The sequence below is a fragment of the Carcharodon carcharias genome, chromosome 13, assembly GCF_017639515.1.
Source record: "Carcharodon carcharias isolate sCarCar2 chromosome 13, sCarCar2.pri, whole genome shotgun sequence".
Lineage (NCBI taxonomy): Eukaryota > Metazoa > Chordata > Chondrichthyes > Lamniformes > Lamnidae > Carcharodon > Carcharodon carcharias.
Window position 1 is genome coordinate 18,212,863 of NC_054479.1, and position 15,503 is coordinate 18,228,365.

The 15,503-nt window shown below is 40.4% G+C and overlaps 1 protein-coding gene across 2 annotated transcripts in view; it reads left to right on the plus strand.

The window, feature by feature from the left end:
• ankrd13a (ankyrin repeat domain 13A) overlaps positions 1–15,503 on the plus strand; it is a 30,399-nt gene that overhangs the window by 4,156 nt on the left and 10,740 nt on the right. For both annotated transcript variants that reach the window (XM_041202448.1, XM_041202449.1), the window contains 8 exons: positions 1,745–1,869; positions 4,052–4,097; positions 5,657–5,800; positions 6,585–6,774; positions 9,783–9,849; positions 10,531–10,612; positions 13,124–13,188; positions 13,665–13,795. In XM_041202448.1, the coding sequence (XP_041058382.1) occupies positions 1,745–1,869; positions 4,052–4,097; positions 5,657–5,800; positions 6,585–6,774; positions 9,783–9,849; positions 10,531–10,612; positions 13,124–13,188; positions 13,665–13,795 (850 nt within the window). The remainder of the gene's footprint in view (positions 1–1,744; positions 1,870–4,051; positions 4,098–5,656; positions 5,801–6,584; positions 6,775–9,782; positions 9,850–10,530; positions 10,613–13,123; positions 13,189–13,664; positions 13,796–15,503) is intronic.

Here is a 15,503-nt window from a genome sequence, read left to right on the forward strand (position 1 = left end):
CTGCAGGCACTGGAAATCTGAATCAAAATTAACTCTAGCAGCCTTGCTAAGCAGGCCTGAATTTGGATGTTTCTTGACAGACAATTGGCTTTGTTCTCTCAGTTTGTCAACAGACCTATTTTTTTTTTAATTGATGGATTTTAAGCCTTCTTTAATGATGGGGAAGAACTGGTTGGCTCTCCAGGGCTGACTGTCACAACAAAGCAATGGACTTTTCACTTTATTACCTCATTTTTACAAAGAGGCTGTAACAGCCCATTTACTGAGAGTTGCATGAGTAGTGGTGCAATATAAAATACGGTATAAAAACTTGCATTCATTTGGTATCTTCAAAGTAAAAAAACATTAAGATGCTTCAGAGGCGAGGGAGAAAAATAAAGTAGATGAATGGGGGCAGAACCTGGTGGAAGATTTAGCAGAGGGGGCTTTGTGGAAAAGCGAGTTTAAGAGTTGCACGAATGTATGCAGAGAGAGATTTGAGGAAGGGCTAATGTGGCACAAGGTTCTGCTAGCAGTAGGGGAACTAAAGGGATCAGGATGCTCAAAATCTTTACGTTGGAGGACTCAAGGGGACAATAGGGCTGGAGAAAGCTGCAGAGCTAGCTAGGGCAAGGACAATGAGGGATTTCAACATGAGCATTTTAAATTCATTTCATTGGGAGACAGGGAGCCAGTAGACATCAGCGAGGATGGGGTGAAGGGCAAGTAGAACTTGGTCTGGCACAGGATACGGTTAGGTGGGTTTAGGATAATTTGGAGTTTGTGCAGAGAATGGGAGGCTGGCGAGGTGTGCATTGGAGAAATCTGATATAAAAATGTTTCGAGGACTGAGGTGGGGATGAAGCAGGATGATATGGAGATGGAATTAAGCGATCTTCATGATGGATAGATGTTGAGTTTGAACTCAGATAGAGGTTGAAAAGCAGGCTGGGTGTTCAGTTCAAATTAGTTGTTGGAGTTGAGTAGCAAGGAAACCGTATTTAAGGCAGAGGCTGTAAAGACACGAAATCATCTAGAATCCATATTGGTTGGAATGATTTCTAATTTTTCTTCCCCTTACACTTTGTTCCCCTCTTCTAAAGATGCTGAAGTAGATTATCGACGTGACCTCCAGACATAAAACTGGCATTGTGGATCAGCCACCCGACTTCACTTTTCCATTCAAATTGAATGAGCCCAGTCCTGTCCAGCAAGGATTAATTGATAACAGTCATGAGTAGGAATCCTAGTTGACTCTGTTCCCTAACCCATGGGCATTGAGCCCGATTTTGTAACACACCAGCAGCTGCCTCAGCTGCGATGAACTAACTTGGTGCCAGCCAGATGTTAGAATATTTGTAAAGGATGCCACTTTGGCATAAAACTCTTTAGCTCTCCTCTCCTTGTCTCTGGAACTTCCTCCAAACTTCAAACTCGCAGATTTCTGAACCCCTCTAATTCTGATACCTTGCACATCCCTGATTTTAATCGCTCCACCGTCGACAGCTGTGCCTTCAGCTTTGATAAAGCTTTTAGTCATCTGCTCTAATATTTCTTTGGTTTGGTATCAAATTTTATTTATTAGTGCTCCTGTGAAGCATCTCGATGTGCTTTACTACGTTAAAGATACCACATAAAGACAACTTGTTTTTGACACCATGGAGGGTAATAGGTACCAGTCTTGTCTATCCATTCTTGTCTTAGAAGATCTCTGTAAGCATATTCTCAATTTCTAATTATTGGTTTAACACTTCACCCACTTCAGTTCTACAAGAGGCAGTCAGCACAGGAGATCCTGAGCTGTTGGAGAAAATTCTTCAGTATCGAGATTATAATCGAATAAATTCACAGCTGAATGGAGTTCCAGAACTCCTCAGCAGGATACAAAAGGTAAAGGTTGCTCTTGCATTCAAGCTTTAGTATCATAGGTATAGGTTTTTAGATATGATAAAGGTCATTCAGCTATGGCTTATCATTTCAATTGTGATTCTGTATTCAGAATTAAATTCAGAACATAAATCTGTTCAAAATTTAGCGTCTTGTAGAACTCAACTGCTGAGATGTCAGCCCTGCACATTCTGGGGACTTTCCTGATATGTCTGGCTCAACTTCAATTTACATCATAGCAGGAATTGCATAATAAACTCTGTGTTTAGAAACAGCACTGCTTAGTTTCCATCCTATCTTTGTAACCTTAAACACATGCATTGTGTCTCCTCGTTGATCATTCCCAGTTTGGGTAAACTGAATCCTCTGAACTTTGAACAGTAACTCAAAGCACTGAGTACTGGGATCACCCCTATTGCCTTTCTATGTTTGCTCAGAAAATTTTTGGTCTGTTTAAGAGATATTGCTTCTGAAAGATTGATATCACTCGTCAAAGCTTATTCGTCACTACTTCCCAAACCTGCAACCTCCTTTGCTTAGAAGGGCAAAGGGAATCAGGTGTGTGGGAATACCACCACTTGCAAACCAAATGCTAACCTGATTTGGAAATATATCACTGTTCTTTCACTGTTGGAGCAGTTGCTCCAATGTTGCTCCATCGCTGGAGCAGAATCCTGGGACTCCTGACCAAACAGTATTGTGGGTGTACTGACAGCACATGGTCAGCAGTGGTTCAAATGGTGGCTCACCACCACCACCAGCTGAAAAAACGTAACTAGGGACAGGCAATAAATCCTGGCCTTGCCAGCAGTGCCCAAGTCCCAATCTTTAAAATGGGCAGTAATTTTTTTTTAGTTAAGTTAATGCCAATCACATTGTGGAGGGTGCTAGGTTAAAATTCAGCCCAGACTTTTAGGATGAGTGAATGCCTTTGCACCCATTTGGCTAAATTTGGCAAATTGAATTGGACCACAAGTAGATGTGAGTAAAGAACGCATAGCTGAGATAATTAAGATAAAATTATAAAGGTAACCAGAATGGGAAAATGGTAATATTGCACAATATTGTAAAATGCTTTTTATGAAGTTGGGCATTTTTGGGTTCACTGGAGGAAGCTTGACTTGTAACCCCTGCTCCATCTAACCTAGGAATACCTGATGCCACTTGATAAATTAGTCAATTTCCCAGCAATAATAAACCCCGGGATGTTCACAGCCACAATTCGCTTCATCGTCTGCCCTAAGCAGCTGCACCTGGCCCGGGCAATTCTCACCAGGGCCTGTGGCATCATCAGCTTCCTCGGCCATTAAGATGTCTTTTACATTCGCCTCTCCCGCTGAGGTGTTTTATAATAAAGGCAGCATGAAGCAAGTTGATGTTCCAACACTAACCGGAAGCTTTGGCATTCTCCCTGCCCATGTACCCACGCTACAAGTGCTAAAACCTGGAGTTGTAACTGTGTTTGATGAAGAGAGTGCACAGCCCAAGTATTTTGTGAGCAGTGGTTCTTTGACAGTGAATGCAGATTCATCTGTTCAGCTCTTGGCTGAAGAAGCAGCAACTCTGGACGAATTAGACATAACTGCTGCCAAACCTAACCTGGACAAGGCCAATGCTGAACTATCATCTGCTTCTGATGAGATAGAATGGGCATAGAAGCTAATGAAGCAATCATAAAAGCACTGGAGTGACTTGATTAATGGGACGAACTATGTGTCATGAAGCTGATTGTTTGACCTTCATGTGGGAAGAAGACAACACTGTACAGTTAAATGGGTTGAATTTATAAAAATAAATATATAACAATCAAAAACAAAATCCCTCACTTCCTGACTTTTTGTATTTTCTCCCCTTTCAAAATGACTCTTAATCTACTGTGCTTAAAAATAACTGAGAATAATGTAAAGGGACATGGACTGTGTTGCTAAATTAACTTTGGCACTTTATTGACTTTGTCACACTTCATTGTTGGTTCCCCTGGTGATCTCTCAGTAGTGACTACTTAAATTAAAATATTTGTTTTTTGATCTGCTGAATGTTACAATATATTTTAATTATATTAACTGGCTTAGGACTCTTAGACTCTGGATTCAACTTTTTAAAAAATTTTAATACACTTTTTTGATATTACTACATTCATACTTGATGTGCCTAATCTCCGCTTGTCTTAAAATTATCTTAACAGACTTCTGATTTCTACGTGGAGATGAAATGGGAGTTTACCAGCTGGAGTAAGTGTTTTTAAATTAGCTAATTCTCTAAATGTCAAAATTGATAGTGAAGCTATTGCGGGTGGCTTTTATTTTCTTGTTTTCAGGATCATCTGCTCCCAGTTAGAGCTGCCTTAATAGTGAACTACTAAGGTATTGAGCTACTTGAAGTGACTCTCCCCCTATAAGGGCTGATATCTGGATTCTTGCTATGACAGTGGCATAGCTTAAATTATGAGGTTAATGTGAGTATTGTGAGCATGGACCCTGCTCTGACTGTTGGAGCTTCCAAGGTACAAAAAATTGTGTAGTGATATGACCTTTTCCTTCTCTGCCACCATGTGGATTTTTTTTTTCCAGCCAAGAAAGTGGGCAGACACCCTACTCCTATGCTTCTACCTGTGCTGGGTGCAAGGAGATGCAATAGGAAGACAATTCATTTCAGCTTGGGTCTTGTCTCAGATAGATATGGTTTATTGAAAAATCATCATGGCGGCATGTGTTGAATTATGATGATGAAACAAGTAATTACACTGTCTATAACAATGTTATACAATCATTAAAATAAAAATATTGCACAATTATGAACATTCAATGTACAACGAATTACAATATATTGTGAAATGCAGGCCTACTGTAATTTACAGAATAAAAGTATAAGGTCTACTGCTCTCTGCATTTTGTATTAAAGTCTATGGGTCATATGTTGTCAGGTTGAATTAAATTCTCAATCATTTACATACTATTTATGAGTTTTATAAAGATTGAGAGGTTTCCATATTACCCTATGCTACGATGCATTGGAATGACAACTTATATGTACACAGTGCCTTTGACATTGTAGAACATCCCAAGATGCTGATCATGGTCAACATTAAAGCCTCACAAAAGGGAGAACAAAGTCTTTGGAAAAGGGAACCCTGAGAAAGGATTAACACTGTGAGATAATTTGATCGGATCCAGTAAGAATCTATTGCTTGTCTATTTGAGCTGGACTCAGCTGGTGTCGCTCCCTCCACCGAGTCTCATAGTAACTCAAAGCACTGAGAAGTAGGATCATCCGTTGATGCCTTTGGTTTTAGTTTCAAGTCCACTTCTGGACCCAAACATTTGAATTCCTCCTGATGTGAAAGAATCAACAGAAGTACCCCTAAAACAGTTGCCAGGATCAAGTGGATTTGAATAATAGATATCTATATTAAAAAAAGCCACTGTAATTGTCAATCGTGCTTATAGTTAAAACAATCATACAACATTGAATTATGTGGATTGCTTGCATTCTGAAGGTTTTAACCTTGAGGACAACTGACAAAGCCTTTCAAAATTTGTATCAATTTAAAGTGGTGACACAATTTGACTGTAGTTACCTTTTAAACTTTTTGTGAATTGTGACTATGTAAAGAGATAACACCAAAACAAAAGTAATATTTTCACTACAAGCACACGCTTCATGGTAGTTAAGGTTTCTAAAAATGCAAGAATAAAAACAATTTATTTTTTTCCTTTCTCTCATGAACCCACTCTCTTTCTTCCTTCCTTTTGCCTCTACACATTTCCTCCATTTTTCTCAATTTTCCCAGTTCCCCTTGTGTCAAAGATGTGCCCAAGCGATGTGTACCGTGTGTGGAAGAGTGGTGCCAACCTGCGAGTGGATACAACCTTACTGAACTTCGAGAATATGAAGTGGGAAAGGGGCCGTCGCAGCTACATTTTTAAGGGCAAGGGTAAGTATTATTGGACATCGCAGCTACATTATTAAGGGCAAGGGTAAGTTTCAAGGTCAAGTAGCTAGCTTTTGTTCTTTAAAATTATTTTCCCCTTTCATTTATATTAATCCACATTGCAAACCAAGCAATTAACTAATCAGAATTCTTAAGTGTATAGTGAGCAGGAAAGGCAATTAGGCCTATTAAGACCATCAAATCTTCATTTAGTGGGTAAATGCATTGCCTTGTTCAACTCCCAGTCATACCAACTAAATAGATCTCAGTTCCATCCTTTTTCAGCACTGATCTTAACCAGGATGGCATTAGCGGTGTTGTAGTTGGCTTCTCTCCTCTGTGCTCATTGACTTGGAATTGGGGGAAGGGGAAAAATCAGGCAAGGCTCCCCCCACTGATTGCTATAGCTTAACACCTGCTGGAAAATGTGCATGGATGCACCTTGGAAAAGGACAGTATCAAGTTTACTTGTGATGATTCTCATTGCCACATAATCCGCAGGCACAAATTGTCTAGGTTCACACATGAAGAATTCCATTTTTACAGGAGGTCAGCCCACCCTTGTGACGATGTACTCCCAGTGTGAATTAGTGACTTCAAATGATGCAGGGAGAAAATCAGTATCAGGAAAGTTTTTAAAGCCAAAAGAAATCAGAACTGAACCCATGTGTCTTCGCTAACTTAAATATTTTTCATTTAATTATATAAATGGTTTTATAATTACAATGATATCCTGTTAAGTTTCTCATTACCATTAAGATTGCCTTGATTTCCTTTCTGATGACAGCTGATTCAGCAGAGTTTATAGAGGTAGACCACGATAACCAGGTCATAGACCGAGAACACTTTTCGCTCTCACAGGAGCAACAAGGGCTCACACTATCCTCCATAAAACCAACAAAGGATCAGATTGCAAATCGTCTTACATCCCCAATTGTTTCTACATGCCTTGATACAAAAGACATCTCCTTTGAGAGGTAATGTTAACCTTGCACAGTAACCTGTAATGCTAGTCATCACTGAGGTTCAGTGTACAGTGTGACAAGAGAATATTTAACAAGTCATTAAAGGTCTGGTTTGGTGAGAAGATTTTATTCCAAGACCTATGTGAATTACCAAGGACCCTCTAGTGCAAGTGATTTGCTTTTCGCTCCCCTCCCCTGACCTTCCTTCTATCTTAAGGTCTGAAATGGGAATGTTCGTTGATCACTACACAATGTTCTGTACCATTCATGGCTCCTCAGATACTGAAGCAGTCCGCGTCCAAATGCAGCAAGACCTGGACAATATCCAGGCTTGGGTTGACGAGTGGCAAGTAACATTCATGCCGAACATGTGCCAGGCAATGACTATCTCCTTGAAGAGAGAATCTAACCATTGCCCCTTGACATTCAATAGCATTACCATTGCTGAATCCCCCGCTATCAACATCCTGGCGGGTTACCATTGACTAGAAACTGAGCTGGACTAGCCATATAACTACTGTGGCCACAAGAGCAGGTCAGAGGCTAGGAAATCCTGCAGTGAGTAACTCGCCTCCTGACTCCCCCAAGCCTGTCCGCCATCTACAAGGCACAAATTAGGAGTGTGATGGAATACTCTCCACTTGCCTGGATGAGTGCTCCGACACTCAAGAAGCTTGACACCATCCAGGGCAAAGCAGCCTGCTTAATTGGCACCCCTTCCATAAACATTCACTTCCTTCACATCGACGCACACTGGCAGCAGTACCATCATCAAGATGCATTGCAGGAACGATCCCACACTCTTTAGGCAGCACCTTCCAAACCTACGACCGCTACCATCCAGAAGGTCAAGGACAGTAGATGCATGGGAACACCATCACCTGGAAGTTCCCCTCCAAGCCACACACCATCCTGACTTGGAAATATATTGCCATTCCTTCACTGTCACTGGGTCAAAATCCTGGAACTCCCTCCCTAACAGCACTATGGGTGTACCTACACCACTTGGGGTGCAGCAGTTCAAGAAGGCAGCTCGCCACCACCTTCTCTAGGGTAATTAGGGATGAGCATTAAATGCTGGCCTAGCCAGTGACACCCACATCCCATAAATGAATTTTTAAAAGATTATGAATGTCGCCTAAATCTTGGAAGAGGGAATTCAAAGGTTGGTCAAGGATTAACCTTTTTTGGTGAGAGAAGTTTTTGAATTGGATGTACTTATAATCTCTTAGTTCCACCTCAAATGAAAGCAGCAAGAAAAGACTGCTCTTTGTTTTAAACACTTTTGATACCTTGAGGTGTGATTAACACACAGGCTAAGTTGTCATACTTTTGATTAGTATGTTATGATAAATAATGCCATCTTCTGCAATTTCACAATGTACTTAAGAAGGCAGTTACTTAACAGAAGTTTCATTCCCCCCGCCTCTGATGAAGAGAAGATTCACTAGGATGTTGCCTGGGCTGGAGCGTTTCAACTATGAAGAGAGATTGGATAGGCTGGGGTTGTTTTCCTTGGAGCAGAGAAAGCTGAGGGGGGACCTGATTGAGGTGTACAAAATTATGCAGGGCAAAGATAGGGTGGATAGGAAGAAGCTTTTCCTTTAGTGGAGGGGTCAATAACCAGGGTGCATAGATTTAAGGTAAGGGGCAGGAGGTTTAGAGGAAAAGATTTTTCACCCAGAGGGTGGGGGGTATCTGGGACTCTCTGTCCGAAAGGGTGGTAGAAGTGGGAACCCTCATAACAATTAAGAAGTTTTTAGATGAACATTTGAAGCCCCAGTAGCATACAAGGCTACGGGCCAAGTGCTGGAAAATGGGATTAGAGTAGATAGGGCTTGATGACTGGCACGGACACGATGGGCCGAAGGGCCTCTTTCCGTGCTGTAAAACTCTGACACTGACGAGCATTTAATTTGTGTCACACTGAAATGAAAAATCAATTAAGAATGGCTATAGAAAATGGGATACACAGAGAGGCTTATATATTTAGAAGTCACATGCAGTCTTCATGTTGAGAAGCTTAACAATTCTTTTAGTTGTTGAAAAATTAGCCCTGTTTGAAAAGTGGTGTTTTTTGACTGGGGCAGGAAGAGAATTTGAATAAGTTGGACAATATCAAGCTTATGCAAAACATGTACATAGTTTCGTTTTGAGAAATTGTTGCTTTAAAACAAAATGGGAGTTTCCAACATGTTTTCATTCTCATGACTAACAAAATCGGACTGAGGTGGACGTCTGATAATTGGAAAGGTCACATGAGTGCTTTTTGTTTGAAGTTGAAAATTGTTGAATGTTCCTTGTATAGTTTCAATAATTGCTCATTTGAAAAGGGTGACATCTTGTAACTTGAGAACATTTTATTCTTCACCTCTGAATGACACTCAACAGTTGAAATGTTGCTTACCATAAACAACATTTTTACATTTTAAATAGCAATGAGCCCTTCATAAGATAGACTAAGCTAACCATAGTTGCAAACATCAACAAGTCTACTTTAAAGTTTGTGGCTCTTAATCTGCATGTGATTTATTTTTCCAGTTTTGTGAGGTTAGCGTAACTGAATTAGAAGATTGGATGTGACTTGTTTGCAATACAGTAATAGTCCAAGAGGAGGAAGAGCTGGTGGAGTTATATCTTTAGAGCTTAGGATCAAGGAGTATGCTGTTTTGGGGTCAGGATTTATAATGCTGCCCTTTCACCTTTCTGGAATAGGGTAAAAACCTGGCAGATGGGATTAAGTCTCATTGGGTTTAAAAAAATTAAGAATCTTAACCCAGATCATAGGGATGATTATCATATAGATAGTAATGGTGACATTCATGCTTTAAGGATCTCACAAGTATTTTTTTTTTGAAGAAAATGACTTCACAAATGACTTTTAAAGAAAGTTGCTTCAATATTTTAAAGCCAGGTATGTTTTTTTGATAGCTGTACCTCTCAAAGGTGATTGGGAGGCAGAGTGATGGTATTAAGAAGGTGAGAAGTGTGAAGTACTTAACTATCTACTTGTCCTACAGGAATAAGTCTGGATTCTGGGGTTGGCGGACAGACAAGACTGATGTTGTTCAAGCACATGAGGCCAAGGTAGAGTAAAACAGAAAGTTTCACCAATAGTTATTTGGCTGTTTTCTTAATTTTCTGTGTTCCACATAGTTGAAAACTCTGAAGGGAGGCATCCTGGGCTACCCCTGTTCAGCTCCTTGCTCTCTGAGGGGTGATCACTTCACGGTCGGGGTATAGTCCCTGTCCCATTGATGTCAGGAGAAGGAGACAATGTGAAAATAGCTTATCAAAATCCAAACGAACTTCCATATCTTCTAGCTAGATAATTATTTTGGAGGAGGATGGTGTGCAGGAGGGTAAAAAAGAAAAATTAGTACAGAATTTAAGGGAACTGAGTGGTATTGGATAAAAATATTGGCAATCCACCTACAGTGATGTTCTCCACAAACAAATAGACTTGATAGTTCTGATGAAAGGTCACAACCTGAAATGTTAACTCAGTTTCTCTCTCCACGGATGCTGCCTGACCTGCTGAGTATTTGCAGCATTTTCTGTGTTTAGTTTCGATTTCCAGCATCAATAGTAATTTTGTTTTGGAAAGTTAGTGGTCACGGTTTAGTCTTTTTTATGCAGAATAACCATTTTGATGAAATGCTAAAAGGCTTTCACATTGTGAATCTCCGTCTCCAGGAGATTAAAGCAGAAAAGTAAGGGGTGAAATTAATGCTTATATTTATGAGCTTAGCTTTTTTTTTACTCTAGGTTTTCACTGTGAACAATGTTAATGTGGTGACCAGGAGCAGAACAGAACACCTGACTGATGAGGAGAAGGCCAAATATAAAGGTACATGTAGAAATGAGAAATCTGAAATTTAGGATAGACCAGCTGATTCATGCAGCCTGCTTCTTTAACCTTGTGTAACTTTGCAGGCACACATTTTTCTTTCCATCCCCCCGCCCCCCACTCCAACAGCATCTTACTTAATCTCCCAAGGAAGGCCAGTGAATTTGCATAAAATTTAAGAGATAGAAAAAATTCCTCCCCAAATGTAATGGGAGCAGAAATCCCAGGCTATTGCTCTAACATTACAATCAACTCTGTTGTACACCACTGCTGATGTTCTTGTGGTTCATGAGGACCAGAGCTATAATATCTTATAGAAAAGAGTAAGAGCCATATGCTGTCCAACCTATGTTGTCCATTAGGATTTCAATGCTCGCCAAACTTGTATTGACCAGGTCACCATATTCACCACATGGTACAAAATATATCCAGTATTAACAAAACAAATGCACAACCTTTTGAAGTAAGTTACTTGTGCACACACTGCCAGAGCCAGCAGAACAGTTTCAAAAGGATTTTGCAAAGCATGCCTGCTGTGTACATTCACTATCCTTTGAGAGAGAGAGAGAGAGAGAGAGAGACAGACAATCTGTTAACTGAAGTGTCCTGTTTCTGACAGTGTGCTCCAGTTTATTTAAAAAAAAAACAACAAATTTCTTCAGGAGTAAACTGAGTATTTGATCAGAATTGATATATTAGGAGGTTTGGAAAGGGAAAAGAATTGGCAAATCTCTACGTATTGGCATCTGCGTTCTGACTCTTGTTTTGCTTACTCCTGCCATTTCCAAAGACAGCATTTGGATATTTAAAAGACTTTTGGCTCATCGCCAACCTCCTGTTATCTCTCCTTTTACACCAAAACACCGTATGCCTTTTAAAAGCTCATTTCTACAGATCTATTAAGATGAAGGCTGAACACGTTTGGATGTTGCTGCACCACCCCAGCTTTTCAAAACTGAATATTTCAACCCTCATTGATAACTATGCAGCGCTGTCCATCACTCACTCACCTACGTCAACTGTTTTGTGAAAAACTCCAAACACCAACCAAACAAAAACATGTTCTTCAGTTAACATTCCCTGTGTTACTAGCTTCCCCAAGGAAATTTCTAGAGCAACCGGGACCACTGTCCTTCTGAAGGGCAAACCTGCTTTCACAGAGCGATGCACAGATCTAAATGTGTCGTAATTTAGAGGCACACAGAAAGAGAACAGGAGCAAAAAAGGTAACAAATGACAACTATTTTTTTCGTTTCATTGAGCCAGTGGTCCTTCAGCTTCAACTTTAACACAGTTGTGTATTGTGTGGCTCCAAAAATGGAGAGCATCAATTTGCCCCATGTGTGGCCAATTCGCCACATGTGAGACTTATTGGACAACACTGTGGAGCACAACTGGAAGAAGTCGCAATGAGGTGATGCCAAACTTGAATTTAAAAGCCTGTAAATTGTAGGATGAAGAGAAAACTGAGGAAAGAGTTTCTCAATTCAGTAATTGCCCTTTCACATAAATAGGGAATAATCAGATAAAACAGGTATGAAAAGGCCAAGTCCATTGTTCCATTGAAGTACTTACCTACATTCTTCAAAAAGAGTTGTAAACTCTGGCAGTCTTCTCCACTTGTTTGGTTTAGAGTAAACCAGCAGTGATTGCCACTAAATGTCAGCCTTGGCTCAGTGGTAGAATGTTTGCCTCCGAGTCGGAAGGTCGTAGGTTTAAACTCCATTTCAGTAACTTGAGCATGAGTGCTAGGCTGGCACTTCTGTGTAGCACTGAGAGAGCTGCTGTTTCTTGGGCGAGAAGTTGCACAAAGGCTCTGTCTGACCTCTTGGTGGACAGAAAAGATCTCCAGCCTTATTCAAAGTGTAATGGCCAACACTTATTCTTAAACCAACAACTAAAACAGTTAAGCTAATCATTTGTTCCATTGTTTAATAGGATCTTGCTCTTTGGAAATTGGCTATCACGTTTCCTACATTAGAACAGTGGTTACAATTCAAAAAATATTTTGTTAACTGTAAAGCACTTTGGGATGTCCTGAGTTTGTGAAAGGCATTATGTAAATGCAATACTTTTTTTGGCCAAGCAGAAGAACTGAACTTCTAGGTGAGCTTACAACCTTTTTTGAAGAATGTAGATAAGCACTTCAGTGGAATAATGGACTTGGCCTTTGCATACCTGTTTTATCTGACCATTCCCCATTTAAATCTGCCTGTAATGAATCAGTAATCAACTGTTTATCAAACATCAGAGCTTTCAGAAAAAGCCCTTGCTCTAGTTATATGCTAAACATTGAGAGCTGTTTGATTCCTAGACCATGAGATGCTATAATGAGATAGCAGCTTTGCAGTTTGTATAACACAAAGTAAATATAGAGTGAAGCCTTACTCCAAACACTTTGGTTCTAATTTCACAAGATCAATTTGAACACTGTTTGCTTTCTTTCAATTTTAAATCATCAAAACACTGCCCATTGTTTCCTAATTTTACTGTATTTTGTTTATCTTACAGATGATAAAAATCTACTCGAATCTCTGCTGGGAAAAGTGGAGGAGCATATCAACCCGAAGAACGAGGTAAGTTGCACAGAAAACTTTCTTGTCAGGCTTTCATATGTTTATTTTCCGTTTCAAGATTGCTAGAAATCAACATAACGCCAAAGAGGAGATGTTTACATTTTTCTCCTCATCTATTCCCCCGCCCCCACAACATCATAAGTAGGGTAGCCACTATTTGGTCCTTAGACAACTGATAGACATGGTTTTGAGACCTAGATAGATGATAGATTTCAACAATTCACATGAACAATTCTGTGTAAAGTTTTTGAATGCATTGTCTCCATTCCCTTGATGATAGCATGAACACACACATTACCCCAGTGAATTGAGGTTTCTCTAGTTTAATTGTGTGGCCAGTCAAAATTTCTGGGCAAAAGTGTCCAGATATAGTCATATGTCCTGGTTTACATGCACACATGTACCTTTATTGTGGTAGTTGATGTGTTTGAATGTTTTGCTGGTGAGTCTTACATACTGTCTTTTGTTATTTGCAGCACCTCATTACGGAAACCGCAACTGTTAATAACCCCACATCCATCACGCCGGAAGAATATTTCAACCCAGAGTTTGATCTTGGAGACCGAGATATTGGTCGACCCATGGAACTCTGTACCAAATTACGCAAGTATGATCCTTAGTAACGAAGAATAGTATTAGAGCAAATGGCTTGAGCAATTGCAAGATGTTGCAGAGTGGTAGGATACGCAGTTCACGCCTATAATATTTTAGTCTGGCTGTTGAGAAAGGTGTTAATTTGAAAGCTTTGATGAGGGTGAAAATTAGAGTGCAAGGCAGCCTCCATCATCTGGTTAAATAGCCAAGTTGATAGGGGTCAGGGAGTTGGGGAATATAACAGGTCGGCAGGGGTACTGGGGGGTGGCAGGGAGCAGTGTTGGAGAACGCCTAAAGAATTGAAGAAAATAGATTTGTCAATGGGGAAGGAATGGACAGGTACTTGAAAGGAAGGTAACTTGCAAACGCAAGACATGGCCAGGGAACCGATGTTGGAACAGATCAACTTGTCACCTTGAGCTAATATTGGGGCAAAATTGGCATTTGGCCACCTCCTTTCTGCCCCCCCCGACCCTCACCCCACCCCACCATTTTAAAAGAGCAGCTTACCAAACTCTTTCTAGTGAAGCCTCTTTAGGTGACTGTTTCTAACCGGAATCTGTCTATTCTATGCATTTTTGAGTTACAAGTCAGGAACCAGATCAGGCACACAGTAAATTACTGGCCTGAACTTGAAAGTCGCTGATCAGATTCACTGTTATCACATGGTGTGTTCTTTTTCTCTACAGACTTTCCTTCCTCTCCACATACTTTACTTCTTCCTACTTTTGCTTTATTTTCTCTATTTCAAGTCAACACGTTTTCAGGAATATTTGCACTTGTAATTCCTGGTCTGCCAAGACAGCTGTAGAAGATTTATGCAGGTCTATTTGCCCCTTAGGTCCCAATAAAGAGAAGGTGAGTCCCAAATTTAACCCATGGCCTCAGCACACTGCAGGTACGTTCAAAATGTATAATAGCTTTGAACAATATTTGTGAATGTACATTGATCGGAGATGCTGCTCCTATTCCGTTTTCTCCCTGTTCACAGAAACAATCTTCCTTCATTCACTGTTGGTTTCCACTCCCAAGTCCCACTTGCTGCTGCACACTGTGGATTGAAGTTTTCCTTGCCAAATGGAATTAGGAACACTTTTCTCTCCTCGGAAACTATTTACCTCACCACCAATTACATCCCGCTTCCTAGCTACTATCTCAGGTTGAATCAGAGTGTTTACAAACTTGAAGCCCTGTCTGGTGCTGAGATGAGCTTCCCACCCCATAATCCTCACCATCACAAAAGCCACCCACTTTCATCTCTGTAACATCATCCATCTTTGCTACTACTCAACTCATCCGCTGAAACCCTCACCCATGTTTTTGTTAGCTCCAGGTTCAACTACTCTAATGCTCACCTGGCTGACTTCCCAACTTCCACCTTCCATAAACTTAAGCTCATCCAAAATTCAGCCATATCGTCAACCACCACTTACTGTGCCTGCTGACCAGTATTGGGTCTGGTCTGCCAACACCTCGAATTTACAGTTCTCAGCTTTGTGTTCAAACCCCTCTAGTCTTGCCACCCACCCTGTCCCCATCTCTTTAATCATCTCCAGTCCTTCAACCCTCCAGAAACTCTGCAATCCTTCTGCACCTCACGCATTTGGAATTTTTTCCCTAAATTTCCTTGCCTTTCACTTTCCTCATCCTACTCCTCTTAAGACCTAACTTTTATTTACTGTTCCCAATATCTTTCTTTCTTTTGCTTGGTTTTAACCTTT